The 22,578-nt window shown below is 39.8% G+C and overlaps 1 protein-coding gene across 4 annotated transcripts in view; it reads right to left on the bottom strand.

Moving 5' to 3' along the window:
• HMGN3 (high mobility group nucleosomal binding domain 3) overlaps positions 1-20,201 on the bottom strand; it is a 59,987-nt gene extending 39,786 nt beyond the window's left edge. For 2 of the 4 annotated variants that reach the window (XM_077289843.1, XM_077289841.1), the window contains exon 1: positions 19,924-20,201. In XM_077289843.1, coding sequence (XP_077145958.1) covers positions 19,924-19,938 — 15 coding nt within the window. In that variant the 5' untranslated portion in view covers positions 19,939-20,201. The remainder of the gene's footprint in view (positions 1-19,923) is intronic. The other 2 variants (XM_077289842.1, XM_077289844.1) reach the window with 2 other exon arrangements.
• Positions 20,202-22,578: the final 2,377 nt, after the last annotated feature.

Below are 22,578 nucleotides of genomic sequence, written 5' to 3'. Positions count from 1 at the left end.
TTGACCCGTGTTGGGGGCGTAGATATTAACAATTGCGCAAATCTGGTTATTCAGAGAACAAACAAGAATATGAAATCTCCCTTTAGCATCTTTGATCTCCTCCAGAAATTCAAATTAGATAGTTCCTTTGATGATGGTGACCACGCCGGCTTTCTTTTTTGTGTTGTCAGACTTGTAGATATATGGGAAGTTTTTATGTGAAAATTTTGGGTTATCTGTGTGTTTGAATTTGGATTCCTGTATACAAATTATTTCGGCATGGCTCTGCCAGGTTAATTTCAACAGAAAAAGATACGGCTCAGTTACAGCACTGTTCAAACACTTTTGGACCCCATGGCCCAATAATTTTCCTTGCCCACAGGCCTCTCTCGCCTGCAAGGGATCCTTCAGACTTCCGGGTCCGGCTCCCTCCTGGAGCAATGCACGATACTGCTGTAAGGGCATAGGGCCAACAAATAACCCTCCCAACAGTGTCCAAATTGACGCACCCAATAGATTAACCCCTATGCTGCAGGGATGGGTGTCCATATGGCCTCCTAGCAACCAACAACTAGCATTACTGTGGTTAACCTGCCACAACTCACATAGCATTATACATTACCCCAACCTTTATATAAACAGCGCAAGAAACAACATACTCGACACATTGATTAGATGGAAAACAATTGGCCATGGCCTTAATTTAAATATTTAAAATATTAAAAACTCATAAAATTAAAGTATAAACCAATAAATATTTCAACTTTATTAAAAACCAAGTTAAAACCTTTATCAACCCGCAGCTTAGCCATAAGGCTCAAGCCCGTTAACCAAAATTACCTGTCCATCCAGATCCCTGGACAACTAACCCCGGCCATGACTAAACGCATAAAATAGGGGAGGGAGGGTGGGGCAGCTCCCAGGTATGACAGCGCCGGAGAACAGACACACACTTCTGGCGCTGGCCACTTGTATCACCCTGCACTTACCCAGTAACCAAAGTCCAGACCAATCAGGGGGCAGTCACCAGGGCAAAAAATACTGTCTGCCCTACAACTGACCCCTGAGTGGCTGGACCCACTCACTAATCACTTAGCCCTATCACCTTGTTGACATGACCTAAGAAAAAATAGCGGGAAAATATCTTCCCTCCAATTAACCCCTTCAGTACCAGAGGAATACAAGGCAACAGATAACACCATGTATTGCACTCCTAAAGGATCGGGGAAAATCATTCTTTTTGAAAATTGTTCACATATGTATTCCTGATATGTGACCCAAAATCCACATATAGAATACGAATAATATCAATATTCCTATCAGAAGTACAAGAAATATGTTACTGGATATGTGTATTTGTGATATTTCACCCATAATCCCCATACAGATCAATAGATATACCCATATTCCTATCAGAAGTAGATGAAGTATGTTCCTGGGCATGTGTATTTGGGATATTTCACCCATAATCCCCATACAGAACAATAGATATACCCATATTCCTATCAGAAGTAGATGAAGTATGTTCCTGGGCATGTGTATGTGTGATATTTCACCCATAATCCCCATACAGAACAATAGATATACCCATATTCCTATCAGAAGTAGATGAAATATGTTCCTGGGCATGTGTATGTGTGATATTTCACCCATAATCCCCATACAGAACAATAGATATACCCATATTCCTATCAGAAGTAGATGAAGTATGTTCCTGGGCATGTGTATGTGTGATATTTCACCCATAATCCCCATACAGAACAATAGATATACCCATATTCCTATCAGAAGTAGATGAAGTATGTTCCTGGGCATGTGTATTTGGGATATTTCACCCATTATCCCCATACAGAACAATAGATATACCCATATTCCTATCAGAAGTAGATGAAGTATGTTCCTGGGCATGTGTATGTGTGATATTTCACCCATAATCCCCATACAGAACAATAGATATACCCATATTCCTATCAGAAGTAGATGAAGTATGTTCCTAGGCATGTGTATGTGTGATATTTCACCCATAATCCCCATACAGAACAATAGATATACCCATATTCCTATCAGAAGTAGATGAAGTATGTTCCTGGGCATGTGTATTTGTGATATTTCACCCATAATCCCCATACAGAACAATAGTTATACCCATATTCCTATCAGAAGTAGATGAAGTATGTTCCTGGGCATGTGTATTTGGGATATTTCACCCATTATCCCCATACAGAACAATAGATATACCCATATTCCTATCAGAAGTAGATGAAGTATGTTCCTGAGCATGTGTATTTGGGATATTTCACCCATTATCCCCATACAGAACAATAGATATACCCATATTCCTATCAGAAGTAGATGAAGTATGTTCCTGGGCATGTGTATGTGTGATATTTCACCCATAATCCCCACACAGATCAATAGATATACCCATATTCCTATCAGAAGTAGATGAAGTATGTTCCTGGGCATGTGTATGTGTGATATTTCACCCATAATCCCCATACAGAACAATAGATATACCCATATTCCTATCAGAAGTAGATGAAGTATGTTCCTGGGCATGTGTATGTGTGATATTTCACCCATAATCCCCATACAGAACAATAGATATACCCATATTCCTATCAGAAGTAGATGAAGTATGTTCCTGGGCATGTGTATGTGTGATATTTCACCCATAATCCCCATACAGAACAATAGATATACCCATATTCCTATCAGAAGTAGATGAAGTATGTTCCTGGGCATGTGTATTTGTGATATTTCACCCATAATCCCCACACAGAACAATAGATATACCCATATTCCTATCAGAAGTAGATGAAGTATGTTCCTAGGCATGTGTATGTGTGATATTTCACCCATAATCCCCATACAGAACAATAGATATACCCATATTCCTATCAGAAGTAGATGAAGTATGTTCCTGGGCATGTGTATGTGTGATATTTCACCCATAATCCCCATACAGATCAATAGTTATACCCATATTCCTATCAGAAGTAGATGAAGTATGTTCCTGGGCATGTGTATATGGGATATTTCACCCATAATCCCCATACAGAACAATAGATATACCCATATTCCTATCAGAAGTAGATGAAGTATGTTCCTGGGCATGTGTATGTGTGATATTTCACCCATAATCCCCATACAGAACAATAGATATACCCATATTCCTATCAGAAGTAGATGCAGTATGTTCCTGGGCATGTGTATGTGTGATATTTCACCCATAATCCCCATACAGAACAATAGATATACCCATATTCCTATCAGAAGTAGATGAAGTATGTTCCTAGGCATGTGTATGTGTGATATTTCACCCATAATCCCCATACAGAACAATAGATATACCCATATTCCTATCAGAAGTAGATGAAGTATGTTCCTGGGCATGTGTATGTGTGATATTTCACCCATAATCCCCATACAGAACAATAGATATACCCATATTCCTATCAGAAGTAGATGCAGTATGTTCCTGGGCATGTGTATGTGTGATATTTCACCCATAATCCCCATACAGAACAATAGATATACCCATATTCCTATCAGAAGTAGATGAAGTATGTTCCTAGGCATGTGTATGTGTGATATTTCACCCATAATCCCCATACAGAACAATAGATATACCCATATTCCTATCAGAAGTAGATGAAGTATGTTCCTGGGCATGTGTATGTGTGATATTTCACCCATAATCCCCATACAGAACAATAGTTATACCCATATTCCTATCAGAAGTAGATGAAGTATGTTCCTGGGCATGTGTATTTGGGATATTTCACCCATTATCCCCATACAGAACAATAGATATACCCATATTCCTATCAGAAGTAGATGAAGTATGTTCCTGAGCATGTGTATTTGGGATATTTCACCCATTATCCCCATACAGAACAATAGATATACCCATATTCCTATCAGAAGTAGATGAAGTATGTTCCTGGGCATGTGTATGTGTGATATTTCACCCATAATCCCCACACAGATCAATAGATATACCCATATTCCTATCAGAAGTAGATGAAGTATGTTCCTGGGCATGTGTATGTGTGATATTTCACCCATAATCCCCATACAGAACAATAGATATACCCATATTCCTATCAGAAGTAGATGAAGTATGTTCCTGGGCATGTGTATGTGTGATATTTCACCCATAATCCCCATACAGAACAATAGATATACCCATATTCCTATCAGAAGTAGATGAAGTATGTTCCTAGGCATGTGTATGTGTGATATTTCACCCATAATCCCCATACAGAACAATAGATATACCCATATTCCTATCAGAAGTAGATGAAGTATGTTCCTGGGCATGTGTATGTGTGATATTTCACCCATAATCCCCATACAGATCAATAGTTATACCCATATTCCTATCAGAAGTAGATGAAGTATGTTCCTGGGCATGTGTATATGGGATATTTCACCCATAATCCCCATACAGAACAATAGATATACCCATATTCCTATCAGAAGTAGATGAAGTATGTTCCTGGGCATGTGTATGTGTGATATTTCACCCATAATCCCCATACAGATCAATAGATATACCCATATTCCTATCAGAAGTAGATGAAGTATGTTCCTGGGCATGTGTATGTGTGATATCTCACCCATAATCCCCATACAGAACAATAGATATACCCATATTCCTATCAGAAGTAGATGAAGTATGTTCCTGGGCATGTGTATGTGTGATATTTCACCCATAATCCCCATACAGAACAATAGATATACCCATATTCCTATCAGAAGTAGATGAAGTATGTTCCTGAGCATGTGTATTTGGGATATTTCACCCATTATCCCCATACAGAACAATAGATATACCCATATTCCTATCAGAAGTAGATGAAGTATGTTCCTGGGCATGTGTATGTGTGATATTTCACCCATAATCCCCATACAGAACAATAGATATACCCATATTCCTATCAGAAGTAGATGAAGTATGTTCCTGAGCATGTGTATTTGGGATATTTCACCCATTATCCCCATACAGAACAATAGATATACCCATATTCCTATCAGAAGTAGATGAAGTATGTTCCTGGGCATGTGTATGTGTGATATTTCACCCATAATCCCCACACAGAACAATAGTTATACCCATATTCCTATCAGAAGTAGATGAAGTATGTTCCTGGGCATGTGTATGTGTGATATTTCACCCATAATCCCCATACAGAACAATAGATATACCCATATTCCTATCAGAAGTAGATGAAGTATGTTCCTAGGCATGTGTATGTGTGATATTTCACCCATAATCCCCATACAGAACAATAGATATACCCATATTCCTATCAGAAGTAGATGAAGTATGTTCCTGGGCATGTGTATGTGTGATATTTCACCCATAATCCCCACACAGATCAATAGATATACCCATATTCCTATCAGAAGTAGATGAAGTATGTTCCTGGGCATGTGTATGTGTGATATTTCACCCATAATCCCCATACAGAACAATATATATACCCATATTCCTATCAGAAGTAGATGCAGTATGTTCCTGGGCATGTGTATGTGTGATATTTCACCCATAATCCCCATACAGAACAATAGATATACCCATATTCCTATCAGAAGTAGATGAAGTATGTTCCTAGGCATGTGTATGTGTGATATTTCACCCATAATCCCCATACAGAACAATAGATATACCCATATTCCTATCAGAAGTAGATGAAGTATGTTCCTGGGCATGTGTATTTGTGATATTTCACCCATAATCCCCATACAGAACAATAGTTATACCCATATTCCTATCAGAAGTAGATGCAGTATGTTCCTGGGCATGTGTATGTGTGATATTTCACCCATAATCCCCATACAGAACAATAGATATAGCCATATTCCTATCAGAAGTAGATGAAGTATGTTCCTGGGCATGTGTATGTGTGATATTTCACCCATAATCCCCATACAGAACAATAGATATACCCATATTCCTATCAGAAGTAGATGAAGTATGTTCCTGGGCATGTGTATGTGTGATATTTCACCCATAATCCCCATACAGAACAATAGATATACCCATATTCCTATCAGAAGTAGATGAAGTATGTTCCTGGGCATGTGTATGTGTGATATTTCACCCATAATCCCCACACAGATCAATAGATATACCCATATTCCTATCAGAAGTAGATGAAGTATGTTCCTGGGCATGTGTATGTGTGATATTTCACCCATAATCCCCATACAGAACAATAGATATACCCATATTCCTATCAGAAGTAGATGAAGTATGTTCCTGGGCATGTGTATGTGTGATATTTCACCCATAATCCCCATACAGAACAATAGATATACCCATATTCCTATCAGAAGTAGATGAAGTATGCTCCTGGGCATGTGTATGTGTGATATTTCACCCATAATCCCCATACAGAACAATAGATATACCCATATTCCTATCAGAAGTAGATGAAATATGTTCCTGGGCATGTGTATGTGTGATATTTCACCCATAATCCCCATACAGAACAATAGATATACCCATATTCCTATCAGAAGTAGATGAAGTATGTTCCTGAGCATGTGTATTTGTGATATTTCACCCATAATCCCCACACAGATCAATAGATATACCCATATTCCTATCAGAAGTAGATGAAGTATGTTCCTGGGCATGTGTATTTGGGATATTTCACCCATTATCCCCATACAGAACAATAGATATACCCATATTCCTATCAGAAGTAGATGAAGTATGTTCCTGAGCATGTGTATTTGGGATATTTCACCCATTATCCCCATACAGAACAATAGATATACCCATATTCCTATCAGTAGATGAAGTATGTTCCTGGGCATGTGTATGTGTGATATTTCACCCATAATCCCCACACAGATCAATAGATATACCCATATTCCTATCAGAAGTAGATGAAGTATGTTCCTGGGCATGTGTATGTGTGATATTTCACCCATAATCCCCATACAGAACAATAGATATACCCATATTCCTATCAGAAGTAGATGAAGTATGTTCCTGGGCATGTGTATGTGTGATATTTCACCCATAATCCCCATACAGAACAATAGATATACCCATATTCCTATCAGAAGTAGATGAAGTATGTTCCTAGGCATGTGTATGTGTGATATTTCACCCATAATCCCCATACAGAACAATAGATATACCCATATTCCTATCAGAAGTAGATGAAGTATGTTCCTGGGCATGTGTATGTGTGATATTTCACCCATAATCCCCACACAGATCAATAGATATACCCATATTCCTATCAGAAGTAGATGAAGTATGTTCCTGGGCATGTGTATGTGTGATATTTCACCCATAATCCCCATACAGAACAATAGATATACCCATATTCCTATCAGAAGTAGATGCAGTATGTTCCTGGGCATGTGTATGTGTGATATTTCACCCATAATCCCCATACAGAACAATAGATATACCCATATTCCTATCAGAAGTAGATGAAGTATGTTCCTAGGCATGTGTATGTGTGATATTTCACCCATAATCCCCATACAGAACAATAGATATACCCATATTCCTATCAGAAGTAGATGAAGTATGTTCCTGGGCATGTGTATTTGTGATATTTCACCCATAATCCCCATACAGAACAATAGTTATACCCATATTCCTATCAGAAGTAGATGCAGTATGTTCCTGGGCATGTGTATTTGGGATATTTCACCCATTATCCCCATACAGAACAATAGATATACCCATATTCCTATCAGAAGTAGATGAAGTATGTTCCTGAGCATGTGTATTTGGGATATTTCACCCATTATCCCCATACAGAACAATAGATATACCCATATTCCTATCAGAAGTAGATGAAGTATGTTCCTGGGCATGTGTATGTGTGATATTTCACCCATAATCCCCACACAGATCAATAGATATACCCATATTCCTATCAGAAGTAGATGAAGTATGTTCCTGGGCATGTGTATGTGTGATATTTCACCCATAATCCCCATACAGAACAATAGATATACCCATATTCCTATCAGAAGTAGATGAAGTATGTTCCTGGGCATGTGTATGTGTGATATTTCACCCATAATCCCCATACAGAACAATAGATATACCCATATTCCTATCAGAAGTAGATGAAGTATGTTCCTGGGCATGTGTATGTGTGATATTTCACCCATAATCCCCATACAGAACAATAGATATACCCATATTCCTATCAGAAGTAGATGAAGTATGTTCCTGGGCATGTGTATTTGTGATATTTCACCCATAATCCCCACACAGAACAATAGATATACCCATATTCCTATCAGAAGTAGATGAAGTATGTTCCTAGGCATGTGTATGTGTGATATTTCACCCATAATCCCCATACAGAACAATAGATATACCCATATTCCTATCAGAAGTAGATGAAGTATGTTCCTGGGCATGTGTATGTGTGATATTTCACCCATAATCCCCATACAGATCAATAGTTATACCCATATTCCTATCAGAAGTAGATGAAGTATGTTCCTGGGCATGTGTATGTGTGATATTTCACCCATAATCCCCATACAGAACAATAGATATACCCATATTCCTATCAGAAGTAGATGAAGTATGTTCCTGGGCATGTGTATGTGTGATATTTCACCCATAATCCCCACACAGAACAATAGATATACCCATATTCCTATCAGAAGTAGATGAAGTATGTTCCTGGGCATGTGTATGTGTGATATTTCACCCATAATCCCCATACAGATCAATAGTTATACCCATATTCCTATCAGAAGTAGATGAAGTATGTTCCTGGGCATGTGTATATGGGATATTTCACCCATAATCCCCATACAGAACAATAGATATACCCATATTCCTATCAGAAGTAGATGAAGTATGTTCCTGGGCATGTGTATGTGTGATATTTCACCCATAATCCCCATACAGAACAATAGATATACCCATATTCCTATCAGAAGTAGATGCAGTATGTTCCTGGGCATGTGTATGTGTGATATTTCACCCATAATCCCCATACAGAACAATAGATATACCCATATTCCTATCAGAAGTAGATGAAGTATGTTCCTAGGCATGTGTATGTGTGATATTTCACCCATAATCCCCATACAGAACAATAGATATACCCATATTCCTATCAGAAGTAGATGAAGTATGTTCCTGGGCATGTGTATGTGTGATATTTCACCCATAATCCCCATACAGAACAATAGATATACCCATATTCCTATCAGAAGTAGATGCAGTATGTTCCTGGGCATGTGTATGTGTGATATTTCACCCATAATCCCCATACAGAACAATAGATATACCCATATTCCTATCAGAAGTAGATGAAGTATGTTCCTAGGCATGTGTATGTGTGATATTTCACCCATAATCCCCATACAGAACAATAGATATACCCATATTCCTATCAGAAGTAGATGAAGTATGTTCCTGGGCATGTGTATTTGGGATATTTCACCCATAATCCCCATACAGAACAATAGATATACCCATATTCCTATCAGAAGTAGATGAAGTATGTTCCTGGGCATGTGTATGTGTGATATTTCACCCATAATCCCCATACAGAACAATAGTTATACCCATATTCCTATCAGAAGTAGATGAAGTATGTTCCTGGGCATGTGTATTTGGGATATTTCACCCATTATCCCCATACAGAACAATAGATATACCCATATTCCTATCAGAAGTAGATGAAGTATGTTCCTGAGCATGTGTATTTGGGATATTTCACCCATTATCCCCATACAGAACAATAGATATACCCATATTCCTATCAGAAGTAGATGAAGTATGTTCCTGGGCATGTGTATGTGTGATATTTCACCCATAATCCCCACACAGATCAATAGATATACCCATATTCCTATCAGAAGTAGATGAAGTATGTTCCTGGGCATGTGTATGTGTGATATTTCACCCATAATCCCCATACAGAACAATAGATATACCCATATTCCTATCAGAAGTAGATGAAGTATGTTCCTGGGCATGTGTATGTGTGATATTTCACCCATAATCCCCATACAGAACAATAGATATACCCATATTCCTATCAGAAGTAGATGAAGTATGTTCCTAGGCATGTGTATGTGTGATATTTCACCCATAATCCCCATACAGAACAATAGATATACCCATATTCCTATCAGAAGTAGATGAAGTATGTTCCTGGGCATGTGTATGTGTGATATTTCACCCATAATCCCCATACAGATCAATAGTTATACCCATATTCCTATCAGAAGTAGATGAAGTATGTTCCTGGGCATGTGTATATGGGATATTTCACCCATAATCCCCATACAGAACAATAGATATACCCATATTCCTATCAGAAGTAGATGAAGTATGTTCCTGGGCATGTGTATGTGTGATATTTCACCCATAATCCCCATACAGATCAATAGATATACCCATATTCCTATCAGAAGTAGATGAAGTATGTTCCTGGGCATGTGTATGTGTGATATCTCACCCATAATCCCCATACAGAACAATAGATATACCCATATTCCTATCAGAAGTAGATGAAGTATGTTCCTGGGCATGTGTATGTGTGATATTTCACCCATAATCCCCATACAGAACAATAGATATACCCATATTCCTATCAGAAGTAGATGAAGTATGTTCCTGAGCATGTGTATTTGGGATATTTCACCCATTATCCCCATACAGAACAATAGATATACCCATATTCCTATCAGAAGTAGATGAAGTATGTTCCTGAGCATGTGTATTTGGGATATTTCACCCATTATCCCCATACAGAACAATAGATATACCCATATTCCTATCAGAAGTAGATGAAGTATGTTCCTGGGCATGTGTATGTGTGATATTTCACCCATAATCCCCACACAGAACAATAGTTATACCCATATTCCTATCAGAAGTAGATGAAGTATGTTCCTGGGCATGTGTATGTGTGATATTTCACCCATAATCCCCATACAGAACAATAGATATACCCATATTCCTATCAGAAGTAGATGAAGTATGTTCCTAGGCATGTGTATGTGTGATATTTCACCCATAATCCCCATACAGAACAATAGATATACCCATATTCCTATCAGAAGTAGATGAAGTATGTTCCTGGGCATGTGTATGTGTGATATTTCACCCATAATCCCCACACAGATCAATAGATATACCCATATTCCTATCAGAAGTAGATGAAGTATGTTCCTGGGCATGTGTATGTGTGATATTTCACCCATAATCCCCATACAGAACAATAGATATACCCATATTCCTATCAGAAGTAGATGCAGTATGTTCCTGGGCATGTGTATGTGTGATATTTCACCCATAATCCCCATACAGAACAATAGATATACCCATATTCCTATCAGAAGTAGATGAAGTATGTTCCTAGGCATGTGTATGTGTGATATTTCACCCATAATCCCCATACAGAACAATAGATATACCCATATTCCTATCAGAAGTAGATGAAGTATGTTCCTGGGCATGTGTATTTGTGATATTTCACCCATAATCCCCATACAGAACAATAGTTATACCCATATTCCTATCAGAAGTAGATGCAGTATGTTCCTGGGCATGTGTATGTGTGATATTTCACCCATAATCCCCATACAGAACAATAGATATAGCCATATTCCTATCAGAAGTAGATGAAGTATGTTCCTGGGCATGTGTATGTGTGATATTTCACCCATAATCCCCATACAGAACAATAGATATACCCATATTCCTATCAGAAGTAGATGAAGTATGTTCCTGGGCATGTGTATGTGTGATATTTCACCCATAATCCCCATACAGAACAATAGATATACCCATATTCCTATCAGAAGTAGATGAAGTATGTTCCTGGGCATGTGTATGTGTGATATTTCACCCATAATCCCCACACAGATCAATAGATATACCCATATTCCTATCAGAAGTAGATGAAGTATGTTCCTGGGCATGTGTATGTGTGATATTTCACCCATAATCCCCATACAGAACAATAGATATACCCATATTCCTATCAGAAGTAGATGAAGTATGTTCCTGGGCATGTGTATGTGTGATATTTCACCCATAATCCCCATACAGAACAATAGATATACCCATATTCCTATCAGAAGTAGATGAAGTATGTTCCTGGGCATGTGTATGTGTGATATTTCACCCATAATCCCCATACAGAACAATAGATATACCCATATTCCTATCAGAAGTAGATGAAATATGTTCCTGGGCATGTGTATGTGTGATATTTCACCCATAATCCCCATACAGAACAATAGATATACCCATATTCCTATCAGAAGTAGATGAAGTATGTTCCTGAGCATGTGTATTTGTGATATTTCACCCATAATCCCCACACAGATCAATAGATATACCCATATTCCTATCAGAAGTAGATGAAGTATGTTCCTGGGCATGTGTATTTGGGATATTTCACCCATTATCCCCATACAGAACAATAGATATACCCATATTCCTATCAGAAGTAGATGAAGTATGTTCCTGAGCATGTGTATTTGGGATATTTCACCCATTATCCCCATACAGAACAATAGATATACCCATATTCCTATCAGTAGATGAAGTATGTTCCTGGGCATGTGTATGTGTGATATTTCACCCATAATCCCCACACAGATCAATAGATATACCCATATTCCTATCAGAAGTAGATGAAGTATGTTCCTGGGCATGTGTATGTGTGATATTTCACCCATAATCCCCATACAGAACAATAGATATACCCATATTCCTATCAGAAGTAGATGAAGTATGTTCCTGGGCATGTGTATGTGTGATATTTCACCCATAATCCCCATACAGAACAATAGATATACCCATATTCCTATCAGAAGTAGATGAAGTATGTTCCTAGGCATGTGTATGTGTGATATTTCACCCATAATCCCCATACAGAACAATAGATATACCCATATTCCTATCAGAAGTAGATGAAGTATGTTCCTGGGCATGTGTATGTGTGATATTTCACCCATAATCCCCACACAGATCAATAGATATACCCATATTCCTATCAGAAGTAGATGAAGTATGTTCCTGGGCATGTGTATGTGTGATATTTCACCCATAATCCCCATACAGAACAATAGATATACCCATATTCCTATCAGAAGTAGATGCAGTATGTTCCTGGGCATGTGTATGTGTGATATTTCACCCATAATCCCCATACAGAACAATAGATATACCCATATTCCTATCAGAAGTAGATGAAGTATGTTCCTAGGCATGTGTATGTGTGATATTTCACCCATAATCCCCATACAGAACAATAGATATACCCATATTCCTATCAGAAGTAGATGAAGTATGTTCCTGGGCATGTGTATTTGTGATATTTCACCCATAATCCCCATACAGAACAATAGTTATACCCATATTCCTATCAGAAGTAGATGAAGTATGTTCCTGGGCATGTGTATTTGGGATATTTCACCCATTATCCCCATACAGAACAATAGATATACCCATATTCCTATCAGAAGTAGATGAAGTATGTTCCTGAGCATGTGTATTTGGGATATTTCACCCATTATCCCCATACAGAACAATAGATATACCCATATTCCTATCAGAAGTAGATGAAGTATGTTCCTGGGCATGTGTATGTGTGATATTTCACCCATAATCCCCACACAGATCAATAGATATACCCATATTCCTATCAGAAGTAGATGAAGTATGTTCCTGGGCATGTGTATGTGTGATATTTCACCCATAATCCCCATACAGAACAATAGATATACCCATATTCCTATCAGAAGTAGATGAAGTATGTTCCTGGGCATGTGTATGTGTGATATTTCACCCATAATCCCCATACAGAACAATAGATATACCCATATTCCTATCAGAAGTAGATGAAGTATGTTCCTGGGCATGTGTATGTGTGATATTTCACCCATAATCCCCATACAGAACAATAGATATACCCATATTCCTATCAGAAGTAGATGAAGTATGTTCCTGGGCATGTGTATGTGTGATATTTCACCCATAATCCCCATACAGAACAATAGATATACCCATATTCCTATCAGAAGTAGATGAAGTATGTTCCTAGGCATGTGTATGTGTGATATTTCACCCATAATCCCCATACAGAACAATAGATATACCCATATTCCTATCAGAAGTAGATGAAGTATGTTCCTGGGCATGTGTATGTGTGATATTTCACCCATAATCCCCATACAGATCAATAGTTATACCCATATTCCTATCAGAAGTAGATGAAGTATGTTCCTGGGCATGTGTATATGGGATATTTCACCCATAATCCCCATACAGAACAATAGATATACCCATATTCCTATCAGAAGTAGATGAAGTATGTTCCTGGGCATGTGTATGTGTGATATTTCACCCATAATCCCCATACAGAACAATAGATATACCCATATTCCTATCAGAAGTAGATGCAGTATGTTCCTGGGCATGTGTATGTGTGATATTTCACCCATAATCCCCATACAGAACAATAGATATACCCATATTCCTATCAGAAGTAGATGAAGTATGTTCCTAGGCATGTGTATGTGTGATATTTCACCCATAATCCCCATACAGAACAATAGATATACCCATATTCCTATCAGAAGTAGATGAAGTATGTTCCTGGGCATGTGTATGTGTGATATTTCACCCATAATCCCCATACAGAACAATAGATATACCCATATTCCTATCAGAAGTAGATGCAGTATGTTCCTGGGCATGTGTATGTGTGATATTTCACCCATAATCCCCATACAGAACAATAGATATACCCATATTCCTATCAGAAGTAGATGAAGTATGTTCCTAGGCATGTGTATGTGTGATATTTCACCCATAATCCCCATACAGAACAATAGATATACCCATATTCCTATCAGAAGTAGATGAAGTATGTTCCTGGGCATGTGTATGTGTGATATTTCACCCATAATCCCCATACAGAACAATAGTTATACCCATATTCCTATCAGAAGTAGATGAAGTATGTTCCTGGGCATGTGTATTTGGGATATTTCACCCATTATCCCCATACAGAACAATAGATATACCCATATTCCTATCAGAAGTAGATGAAGTATGTTCCTGGGCATGTGTATTTGGGATATTTCACCCATTATCCCCATACAGAACAATAGATATACCCATATTCCTATCAGAAGTAGATGAAGTATGTTCCTGGGCATGTGTATGTGTGATATTTCACCCATAATCCCCACACAGATCAATAGATATACCCATATTCCTATCAGAAGTAGATGAAGTATGTTCCTGGGCATGTGTATGTGTGATATTTCACCCATAATCCCCATACAGAACAATAGATATACCCATATTCCTATCAGAAGTAGATGAAGTATGTTCCTGGGCATGTGTATGTGTGATATTTCACCCATAATCCCCATACAGAACAATAGATATACCCATATTCCTATCAGAAGTAGATGAAGTATGTTTCTGGGCATGTGTATGTGTGATATTTCACCCATAATCCCCATACAGAACAATAGATATACCCATATTCCTATCAGAAGTAGATGAAGTATGTTCCTGGGCATGTGTATGTGTGATATTTCACCCATAATCCCCATACAGAACAATAGTTATACCCATATTCCTATCAGAAGTAGATGAAGTATGTTCCTGGGCATGTGTATGTGTGATATTTCACCCATAATCCCCATACAGAACAATAGATATACCCATATTCCTATCAGAAGTAGATGAAGTATGTTCCTGGGCATGTGTATGTGTGATATTTCACCCATAATCCCCATACAGAACAATAGATATACCCATATTCCTATCAGAAGTAGATGAAGTATGTTCCTGGGCATGTGTATGTGTGATATTTCACCCATAATCCCCATACAGAACAATAGATATACCCATATTCCTATCAGAAGTAGATGAAGTATGTTCCTGGGCATGTGTATTTGGGATATTTCACCCATAATCCCCATACAGAACAATAGTTATACCCATATTCCTATCAGAAGTAGATGCAGTATGTTCCTGGGCATGTGTATGTGTGATATTTCACCCATAATCCCCATACAGAACAATAGATATACCCATATTCCTATCAGAAGTAGATGAAGTATGTTCCTGGGCATGTGTATGTGTGATATTTCACCCATAATCCCCATACAGAACAATAGATATACCCATATTCCTATCAGAAGTAGATGAAGTATGTTCCTGGGCATGTGTATTTGGGATATTTCACCCATAATCCCCATACAGAACAATAGTTATACCCATATTCCTATCAGAAGTAGATGCAGTATGTTCCTGGGCATGTGTATGTGTGATATTTCACCCATAATCCCCATACAGAACAATAGTTATACCCATATTCCTATCAGAAGTAGATGAAGTATGTTCCTAGGCATGTGTATGTGTGATATTTCACCCATAATCCCCATACAGAACAATAGATATACCCATATTCCTATCAGAAGTAGATGAAGTATGTTCCTGGGCATGTGTATGTGTGATATTTCACCCATAATCCCCACACAGATCAATAGATATACCCATATTCCTATCAGAAGTAGATGAAGTATGTTCCTGGGCATGTGTATGTGTGATATTTCACCCATAATCCCCATACAGAACAATAGATATACCCATATTCCTATCAGAAGTAGATGCAGTATGTTCCTGGGCATGTGTATGTGTGATATTTCACCCATAATCCCCATACAGAACAATAGATATACCCATATTCCTATCAGAAGTAGATGAAGTATGTTCCTAGGCATGTGTATGTGTGATATTTCACCCATAATCCCCATACAGAACAATAGATATACCCATATTCCTATCAGAAGTAGATGAAGTATGTTCCTGGGCATGTGTATTTGTGATATTTCACCCATAATCCCCATACAGAACAATAGTTATACCCATATTCCTATCAGAAGTAGATGAAGTATGTTCCTGGGCATGTGTATTTGGGATATTTCACCCATTATCCCCATACAGAACAATAGATATACCCATATTCCTATCAGAAGTAGATGAAGTATGTTCCTGAGCATGTGTATTTGGGATATTTCACCCATTATCCCCATACAGAACAATAGATATACCCATATTCCTATCAGAAGTAGATGAAGTATGTTCCTGGGCATGTGTATGTGTGATATTTCACCCATAATCCCCACACAGATCAATAGATATACCCATATTCCTATCAGAAGTAGATGAAGTATGTTCCTGGGCATGTGTATGTGTGATATTTCACCCATAATCCCCATACAGAACAATAGATATACCCATATTCCTATCAGAAGTAGATGAAGTATGTTCCTGGGCATGTGTATGTGTGATATTTCACCCATAATCCCCATACAGAACAATAGATATACCCATATTCCTATCAGAAGTAGATGAAGTATGTTCCTGGGCATGTGTATGTGTGATATTTCACCCATAATCCCCATACAGAACAATAGATATACCCATATTCCTATCAGAAGTAGATGAAGTATGTTCCTGGGCATGTGTATGTGTGATATTTCACCCATAATCCCCATACAGAACAATAGATATACCCATATTCCTATCAGAAGTAGATGAAGTATGTTCCTAGGCATGTGTATGTGTGATATTTCACCCATAATCCCCATACAGAACAATAGATATACCCATATTCCTATCAGAAGTAGATGAAGTATGTTCCTGGGCATGTGTATGTGTGATATTTCACCCATAATCCCCATACAGATCAATAGTTATACCCATATTCCTATCAGAAGTAGATGAAGTATGTTCCTGGGCATGTGTATTTGTGATATTTCACCCATAATCCCCATAGAGAACAATAGATATACCCATATTCCTATCAGAAGTAGATGAAGTATGTTCCTGGGCATGTGTATTTGGGATATTTCACCCATTATCCCCATACAGAACAATAGATATACCCATATTCCTATCAGAAGTAGATGAAGTATGTTCCTGGGCATGTGTATTTGGGATATTTCACCCATTATCCCCATACAGAACAATAGATATACCCATATTCCTATCAGAAGTAGATGAAGTATGTTCCTGGGCATGTGTATGTGTGATATTTCACCCATAATCCCCACACAGATCAATAGATATACCCATATTCCTATCAGAAGTAGATGAAGTATGTTCCTGGGCATGTGTATGTGTGATATTTCACCCATAATCCCCATACAGAACAATAGATATACCCATATTCCTATCAGAAGTAGATGAAGTATGTTCCTGGGCATGTGTATGTGTGATATTTCACCCATAATCCCCATACAGAACAATAGATATACCCATATTCCTATCAGAAGTAGATGAAGTATGTTTCTGGGCATGTGTATGTGTGATATTTCACCCATAATCCCCATACAGAACAATAGATATACCCATATTCCTATCAGAAGTAGATGAAGTATGTTCCTGGGCATGTGTATGTGTGATATTTCACCCATAATCCCCATACAGAACAATAGTTATACCCATATTCCTATCAGAAGTAGATGAAGTATGTTCCTGGGCATGTGTATGTGTGATATTTCACCCATAATCCCCATACAGAACAATAGATATACCCATATTCCTATCAGAAGTAGATGAAGTATGTTCCTGGGCATGTGTATGTGTGATATTTCACCCATAATCCCCATACAGAACAATAGATATACCCATATTCCTATCAGAAGTAGATGAAGTATGTTCCTGGGCATGTGTATGTGTGATATTTCACCCATAATCCCCATACAGAACAATAGATATACCCATATTCCTATCAGAAGTAGATGAAGTATGTTCCTGGGCATGTGTATTTGGGATATTTCACCCATAATCCCCATACAGAACAATAGTTATACCCATATTCCTATCAGAAGTAGATGAAGTATGTTCCTGGGCATGTGTATGTGTGATATTTCACCCATAATCCCCATACAGATCAATAGATATACCCATATTCCTATCAGAAGTAGATGAAGTATGTTCCTGGGCATGTGTATGTGTGATATTTCACCCATAATCCCCACACAGATCAATAGTTATACCCATATTCCTATGAGATGTTGATGAGATATATCACCAGGCGTGTGTAACCCGATATTCTACACATAATCCCATATAGTTACAATCTTTTTTCCCTGGTTCTATTATTACACTTTAATCCAGCCCTGTGGATGTTCTGATTCATTTAAGTATTTCCATTGAATTCCCTGCTTGCTATATTACAAGAAGTCATTTCCTGGTCTGCATTTGGAAAATGTGCTGCCATCTAGTGGTCAAGTCTAGTATTGCAGCCCATCATCCCATCATCCCATCATCCCAATATGCAGTTTAGTCCGTCCCGATGTAATCTCACACCATTGTAGGCTCCATGACACTTCTCTGGATTTCATAGAGGACTTATGGGGCGGAATCAAAAGGCGTCAGAGTATAGGTGGCTGGTAGGTAGGTGGCCATCTCCACACACAAATATGTATTTAGTTATTGTACACCGCCAGACGTATAGAATATAGGTTATATATCCCCCATGAGCCAGCACAGACGGCGCAGATAACGCACAGCCATCGCCTTGGCGGCCATGACAGACAGAACGTGCTCGGCGCCCGTCTCCCCCGCGCTGGCGGCTGTGCAGGAATGCGGGCACGGAGCGCTGCACAGCCCGGAGGGCGGGCACAGGCCCTGCTGCTGCGGCGGCGACCCCAGCCATCCGAGCGCTACAAACATGGACGCCATGCTCCACGCTATCCAATAATAGAAAAATATGGAGGAGCGACCCCTCCCCCACCACAGCCCCCCGGGGCCAGCAGGGCTATGAAGGAGAAGGCGCGGGCAAAGCGCTGCAAGAAGCGGGAACAGCGCGAAAGGGGATTACCGGCGAGCGGTGAGGAGGGCCAGGGCTGCACTGCGCGCACGGGGACACTCACCTTTCTCTTGGGCATTGTGAGCTGGGTGACGGTCTCGCCTGGACGTAGATGAGGGAACTGAATCTGTGAACGAAACGCAGCGACTGAAGCCTAACAACCGCTTTCCGCACAACTACAGTCTCTCCCCCCTCTCCAATCCTGGTTCGTTCTTCATTGCAGCGTTCTCATTGGCGGAACCCAGTTTACAAATTCCACAAGACACGCCCTCCCCCAGAGCAAACCACCTAAAGCCGGACCCTAGATGGGCGTGCCACGCCTTATTACGTCACGGGTGATTTACTACAGCCCTGCGTCTCCGCCTTTCTCCTTTCTACGGACCAATGAGCGCTTCGGGTTCGGCTTCAGCAGTTCAAATGAGAAGTTTCAGGGCGTGAACCAGCGGCTGCCAATCACTGTCCGTGGCGGGTTTTTCCCCCTCAGCCGTTAGGCGCGTAGCGTGCGCTTGGCTCCTCCCCTCTGTGGAGTGCGCTATTTATTTTTGAATTGTGTGACGAGCGCTAATTCCTGAGGTAATAATCCATTACCCGCCATTTTACAGCAGCTGCGGAAAGCACAATGTAGCGTGTGCGCGGGCAGCACGCGGTGACCCGGCCGTGTGTCTGACGCCATTACACTGTGATGGGGCATGGGCGGCTGGGAGAAGCCCCCGACCTGCATAGTGGTTAGTGGGGTCACCACACTCCGCCAGAGCGATAACACTGACACCCCGGGACCCGCTCCTGCTCTCACAGCTGCACACTCCGTCCTCCTCTCTGCGGTTCTTCAGTGTATTGTCCTATACAGTACAGCCACAATCAGGGGGGCTGATCCTGCCATACTATAACCGTGTGTTCTACTCCATTACCTGTATTTTCACATAACACAGCAATGAACCCAGTTTAAACCTGCCAACAATTTTTGGACAATTTATTGCTGCTGAATGCGTTGTTCACAGAAAAGCGCTTATCTTTATCCACATGATAGGTGCTAATTCATTGATCGGTGGTGGTCTGACTGGACCTGTGTTATTGGCAGAAGGAGCATTGTTATCCCCATTAGAGAATGAGCCCACCATCCATAAACGCTGCGGGTTCGACGCCGAGTGCTCGTGCAGCATCCAACCAGCAGTGTCCAGATGTTACGGCATAGTGGATAGGATTTCTAGAAATCCCCTGTCCACTATGTGTCCATAGACGCCCAAGGATCACCCGTGGAGACGGACATGCGGAGCGTCTATCTTGCAGAGATGCGAGTCTCCGCAAGAGAAATTACATCAATAGAATGTATTGGACGCGGTGAGTCCGCACGGTTCAGTGGTCACATGCGGGTTTACCTGCATTCAATAGACGGCAGCGCTTTGGACACAGCGGACATGCACTTTGTCCAAAGCGCTGCTAGTTGCGGATCATGGGCACCTGGCCTTAGGCTATGTTCACGTGTTGTGTTTTTGCAACATTTTTTTTATACCAAGTTTAAGCTGCTTACAAAAAACAGGTTTTGCAGTGTAATTTTTCTACTGCGGTTTTGTCCGGGTACATTAGTCTGTTGGATGCTGATAAAGTTTAGAAAAATTTGATTCAGCTTCATCAGGTTTTAGCAACAAAAACGCTTCAATACCTGATACCCGCATTTTATTTGCACTACTCATTGAAAACCGCTGAAAGAAATGACATGCTGCATTTTGCAAAAACACAACTCTTTGACAAAACAGTCAGGAAAAAAAACAAGATGAGATTGTATGAGATTTTTGAAATCACAGATTTTGCTGGTAATGTGAAACGCGAATGAAAATTTGCATCAAAACCGTTGCAAAAACGTAACGTGAACATAGCATTAGAATGGAGTGGCAGTGCGTATGCTTGGTTGTCGCTCTTTTCATTCTCATGTCGTTGCCAAGCTCTTCGTTTGGCTTCTTACAGTAGCCCCATAGAGAATGAATGGAGCAACAGTTGCGTTGCCGGTCTATGGTTGGACCCACATCAGTCAGCAAATTATCGCCACTGAATAGGAGATGACTTGTTTATAAGGCCTCTTTCACACTTGCGTTTTTCAGCTTCCATCAATCCGTCGTTTTTTGCGAATGCAGGATCCAGCAAAAAAATTTGCAGGATCCTGCATTTTCCCATAGACTTGTATTAGCGACGGATGGTCATCCGTCATGCACTGGATCCGTCGGAAAATAATGGTCCGTCGTGTGCGGAGAAAACGTTCAGAGGAACGTTTTGTGTACGTCGGAAAATCGGTCAGCGACGCATCCTGCGCTGCCCGTCGTCGGCTATAATGGAAGCCTATGGACGCAGGATCCGTCGCTGAGCGTCACACACAGGAATCCACCAACGTATCACGTTTTTCCCCTTTGAGCATGCCCGGAAGGATTTTCAACTCCGAGAAAAAGTCTATCTCTCTCTCTCGTCCGTCGGGCAGAGACAACGCACAGAGGAACGTTTTATCTGTACGTCGGAAAATCGCTCAGCGATGGATCCTGGCTGTCCGTCGTTGGCTATAATGGAAGCTTATGGACGCAAGATCCGTCGCTGACTGTGAAAAGCCGGAATCCAGCGACGGATGCCGTCTTTTCAAACTGAGCATGAGTGGAAGAATTTCCCGTCAGGGAAATTCTCTCTTTTTACTATTGATGCTGCCTATGCAGCATCAATAGTAAAAAGATATAATGTT

The sequence above is a fragment of the Ranitomeya variabilis genome, chromosome 2 (genome assembly GCF_051348905.1).
Source record: "Ranitomeya variabilis isolate aRanVar5 chromosome 2, aRanVar5.hap1, whole genome shotgun sequence".
NCBI classification, from domain to species: domain Eukaryota; kingdom Metazoa; phylum Chordata; class Amphibia; order Anura; family Dendrobatidae; genus Ranitomeya; species Ranitomeya variabilis.
Note: the sequence above shows the minus strand (reverse complement) of the source record. Positions and strands in the feature narration are given on the sequence as shown.